We start from the raw sequence: 5,277 nt of genomic DNA, 5'->3' as shown, positions 1-5,277 counted from the left end.
TTTAGTGATATATTTGTCTCATTTCTGTTTTATTTTTATGTGCATATTAAGGAAATTCCAAATTTAAATAATATTGATGTTTGTAACACTTTTTTTATTTGAATAAGATACAGTTTAAAGTTACATTGCACATATATTATATACGTTTTTTACTTATACATAATAAAGTATATTATCAAGAAAATATCTTCCTCTTCTCTGTCTCTCTCTCTAAGCACTCATGTATTATTTTATAAATACTTTGTATTACACTGAACAAAAATAATAAAACTAATATCTTATTTTGCAGTAAAAACAAAACATAAATTGAACTTCTTGTAAAAAAAGAAACAGTTCTTATATATAACGTAACTGTGTATTAGACTAATCGAACAAAAATAAAATCAATATATTATTTTGCAGTAAGAACAAAACATAAATTAAACTTTTTGTAAAAAAAGAAACAGTTCTTATATATGTAACGTAGCTTTGTATTAGACTGATCGAACAAAAATAAAATTAATATATTGTTTAGAAGTAAGAACAAAACATAAATTAAATTAACTAATTTTCATTTTTAATATATTTTATAACTTCTTTATATATCATCAGTCTTTCTGATCAGTCTTTCAATACTATCTCACTGTTTAGTTCAACGAATTAAAAATAAAATTTGTTTCTATGAAACGTTAAATGACTTGTTTTGTTGCACCTCTCTTTGTAATCTATGCTCCTGTAATAACAACTCTTTTTCTAATATCTGTACTTCTAATTGTTCTTTCTTCAATCGCGTACTTAAAATTTGCATCTCTATTTCACGTTTTGCTTTAAAATCGTCTGTCATACATTCTGTAAGCTTGATCTTTGAATCTGTTAACATGTCAAATTGTGACATTCTTGAAGTAATAGTTTCTTCTTTTTTCTTATATGGTTTATTGTCTTGTCTATTAAGTTTCTTAGATTTATATTGATCATTTAAAACATTGGTTTTTACTTGAAGTGGAGTACTTATTTTTCGTTTTAATATTTGTACTGCGGATGTGTTCTGTACGTCTTGCTTTTCTGGTTTTTTTATATTTTGTATATTGCTCTTCTTAAGACAGTGTTGTGTATTATTCTCTCTCATAAACTGCAACAAAAAGGTATATAAATACAAAGATAAATAATGTAACGTACACTTCTATGCACATAAAAATTTTGTTCAGACTTACAACCGAGCTATTTCCATTAACATCTGATACACTATCGTTTCCAATTATGTCATTTTCCTTATCGTAGTTTGTCATTTCATGTCCATCTGATACATTATCAAATGAATTTTGTCTCATAGCACCAGCATTTTCTTGTAAGTACTACAAATTTATATTAATTTGTATTTAATACATTTGAGCAACAGATATATATATATATATATATAATATACAATATAATATATTTTAATATTTATTACATCTCTTACAAGTAGAACATCATCTTGATCATTGTCATTGTCATCAACTGGAAGCCACTCGTCCATTTCAATAGAATCTGATGACGTCTCGCATGAATTTGTCTTTGTAGGTATCTTGCATGCATTTGTACTTTGATCTGTATAAACATCTGTATAATATACATAAATATAATTTAACATATTTTCAGCTTTTTCACATATTACTAGCTAGCAAAAGTTACAATATCGTTCATTTTAATGAGCTTTAAAATAAGAAAGAATCGTAACATTGCTTTATACTGTGCATATATTTTATACGTATATATTTTACCTTCTATAGCATCACAATCATAATCACTTTTAATACCTTCAACAGAAGGTTTAATAATGTCTCGTACACGTTCCAGCACTACATCTGTTTGGGATTCACAAGGTCCTCCACCTAGTTTTTCAATCATAACTTTTATTACAATATACATTATACTTACTTATTACTTGTAAACAATTATATACTTCTACAAATTATGAAATAATTATTTTGATATGTAATATCTCTATAGTTTTACACCAAAATATCAACCAACATTTTACTTGCCTGTTTTATATAATTGTATCCTTTTATCAGCGAAAAATTTTCGTGTCTTTTTTTTAAGATTCTCCCAACAACTTTTGAGGACTTCCGCACTTCTAAATTCAGTTGAAGAAGATGTACTATTGTAATTATTTTCTATTACCTTCCAACACTTTTCTTTATCTTTTGAGGTTACTCCGTCAGTTCTTTTATTTTCTATTATATTTTTATACTTCAATACTATTTCTGTTAAAATTAGTTTTTCCTTTTCGGAAAAATTTTGGGCACGTTTCCGTTGCACACTTAATTTTGCTGCATTCATTTTATTAATTATACACTTCTTCGTTTGACAAGATATGATTCTCCTAACCTAATAATCCTAAACCACAGTAATCACAGTTCCGTTAGAACGATTATTGGACCAATCAACGTTCTACATTCTAATGCTTTCAGAGTTATATCAAACATGTTATAAGTTTAGCTAAACGTTCCGGATAGTTTACTCGTAAAAACCAATCAATATTAAACTGAAAGTTAATTTTAACCAAAGTTTCACTAAACCGTAGTTAACCACAAATTGGTAGAAACGGGCATTAGAAAGAGATGCAGAGTGAGTTTAATCGGAAAATCACGTTAGGCTGGTTTCACATGGGACGTAAGATGCGTATGCGTAACTTGCAATTTTACGCCCCAGCCTTAATCGGAGACTGTGATACCTAGGCCCTAGGCAATAGGCAATAGGAACCAGAGATGCCAACTTTACGTTTCAGCAGCCAGCTTCAAGCCAGCGCTGCCAGCGCTAAAAATCTATAGTTTACGTTACATACACTATAGATTTTCAGTTGACTCGGTACTCGCTACTCGCTACGTGAGATGGATATTGTCGCGGGAGAACACTGTGTGCCGATTGGTCATTTCGAATTGCATGCATTTATCGCATGGTATCATCGTGCTCTCGCGGTATCACGCGATCTCGTCGCGTGTGATAACCTTCTCCTCACATTTCGCCGTTTTTCGCGACAACACATTGAATCCTGAAGTTTCTCTAAACGCGATAAAGATACAAATTGAAGTTTTCAATGTGAAGAAAATTATTATTCCTGACAGGAGTTATTTTTAAGAGCTGAAGTGAAGTACTTAAGTATGGGCAAGTACGAAAAAAACAAACGAAAATATCGTAAGGAGTGGGAGTCCACCGAATGGGCTAAAGGTAAACTTGTGTATTTTACAAATGATACTGTAAAGAGTGTAAAGCATGAATGCGAGCCTTTGTACATACTACATATGTATATAATGTGGTGCTTTATTTCGTATTCGATAATTTCGATACCGTGTTTAACGTTGAGATAAAACCGTTATTGTAGAATGGTTGCAACACATTGACTCGGCAAAATACAAGAATCCGAACGATCCAAACGAAGCTTATTGTAAAATTTGCGATCAATCATTGAGAAGTCATCTTTCGGATCTTCAAAAACATGCACGTTCGAAAAAGCACAGGGAGAATTCTGCAGTGTTGAACAGGACAAAATATAAATCTTTGATGAGCCACGGTAACAGGCATTGAGATTGATTCCACGTTTCATTCTCCAGCCTTATCCTCAAAAGTTCATCCGTTACACGTTAAGTCGTTAAGCTGGAGGCTAAGGCTGAGAATGTTTTAAATAATAGAAACACAATGAACTATAGTGCAGAATTCTTGTATATTCATATGATTTATCTTTTATTATTTGAAGGATATCAGGCTACAATAACTGCAGAGAAGAAAATCGTGGATATAAAGCTAGCATTATATATAACAATGCATTATATATAACAATAACTCATCTATTCGCTCGGTAGATCATCTAGGCGAGCTTCTATCAACCTTAGGAAAAGGAAGCAATCTCGAGAATCTACGATTACATAGGACGAAATGCTCAAATATGATAAAGCACGTGATTGCACCTGTTTTTTTCAAAGATTTGGTCAAAGCCATTGGGAAAAAAGGGTACTCGATTATTATCGATGAAAGCACCGATGTTTCAGTCACAAAGTACCTGTGCATGTGCATTAAATACTTCGATACCACAGAAAATCGCATGCTCACTGATTTTTTGGGCATACTAGAAGTAGAACGAGCAACGGCCATCGATTTACATAAGAGTATTGTCGAGTATTTGCAACAAATTGGAATCCCGTTGAAAAATATGATAGCCATAAGCACGGATGGAGCAAGTAACCTGTGTGGGCGCAATCATTCTGTTTATACTCTATTAAAATGCGATGTACCAAACCTGCAACTCATGAGATGTACTTGCCATTCGCTGCATCTCTGTTCGTCGAAGGCGAGTGAAGAACTTCCGAGTTCTTTAGACTTTCTAGCGAGAGAAGTATTTAATTGGTTTAGCATCAGTCCGCTGCGCAAAATAAATTATAAGAAAACGTTTGATTTGATCAACTCCGGTACCGATGCTCAGAAATTTCGACAGATGATACAACTTTCGCGAACAAGATGGCTCGCATTTTACAACGTTGTGAAACGGTTATTGGAGCAGTGGGTGGAATTGAAAACCCATTTTCGTATAGCTTGCGACGCTGAAAAGTGCCATACTGCACGAACGATCCGCGATATGCTCGAGGATGACTGCAACAGATTGTACCTAATATTTTTGAAGCCCGTTTTGTCTGAAGTACAGCACCTAAATACATCGTTTCAGAGCGAAAAAATCGACGTTGGAAGTTTATATGTAGAGATTTCTCTCGTATTTTTGTCGTTCGCTGGGCGGATTATGAAGCCAACTTTCTTGAGAGCCGCGCATAATAAGTCTCGTACAACAAGTAATTGATGCAGTTGATAACGACCTGGCCTTCTTGCCGGTTGCAGAAGTGGATTTCGGACAGAACTTTAGGAAGGAATTCCAAGGATCCCAAAGCTCTGCGGAAAGAAAATCTCAGGTACAGCAGAGATGTTTTAATTTTCTGAAAAGATTTTTGACAGAAATGGCGCAGAGGCTTCCGGGAGCGTCCCGTTTGACCACGTTAATATTTACCACGGTCCCGATTGACCACGTTAATATTGAACACGTTGCAATTGACCACGTTGCGATTGACCACGTTGTGATTGATCACGGTCTCGACTGACCACCGTCCCAATTGACCACGGTTCCGATTGACCACCGTCCCGATTAACCACCGTCCCGATTGACCACCGTCCCGATTGATCACCGTCCCGATTGACCACAGTCCCGATTGACTACCGTCCCGATTGACTACCGTCCCGATTGACCACGGTCCCGATTGACCACCGTCCCGATTG

General features: G+C 34.4%; 2 protein-coding genes across 2 annotated transcripts; one reads left to right on the top strand and one right to left on the bottom strand.

Moving 5' to 3' along the window:
* Positions 1–578: 578 nt before the first annotated feature.
* On the bottom strand, positions 579–1,852 carry LOC112456254. Its single transcript, XM_025018660.1, has 4 exons — positions 1,740–1,852; positions 1,439–1,578; positions 1,191–1,331; positions 579–1,108 (listed from the first exon to the last, which is right to left on the bottom strand). Exons 2-4 carry the CDS (start codon positions 1,493–1,495, stop codon positions 659–661), a joined length of 648 nt encoding a protein of 215 aa, XP_024874428.1. The 5' UTR covers positions 1,496–1,578; positions 1,740–1,852; the 3' UTR covers positions 579–658.
* A 1,270-nt stretch (positions 1,853–3,122) lies between these two features.
* On the top strand, positions 3,123–4,916 carry LOC112456255 (zinc finger MYM-type protein 1-like; the record flags this gene model as incomplete). The annotated part of the gene is made up of 4 exons (XM_025018661.1): positions 3,123–3,189; positions 3,344–3,532; positions 3,822–4,196; positions 4,813–4,916. Coding segments are annotated over exons 1-4 (735 nt in total), but the record flags the coding sequence as incomplete, so codon positions are not given.
* Between the last annotated feature and the right edge of the window lie 361 nt (positions 4,917–5,277).

Source organism: Temnothorax curvispinosus, unplaced genomic scaffold (assembly GCF_003070985.1).
Source record: "Temnothorax curvispinosus isolate PA1 unplaced genomic scaffold, ASM307098v1 QBEX01006717.1, whole genome shotgun sequence".
Classification (NCBI taxonomy): Eukaryota; Metazoa; Arthropoda; class Insecta; order Hymenoptera; family Formicidae; genus Temnothorax; species Temnothorax curvispinosus.
This window is presented reverse-complemented; position numbering and strand designations above follow the sequence as displayed.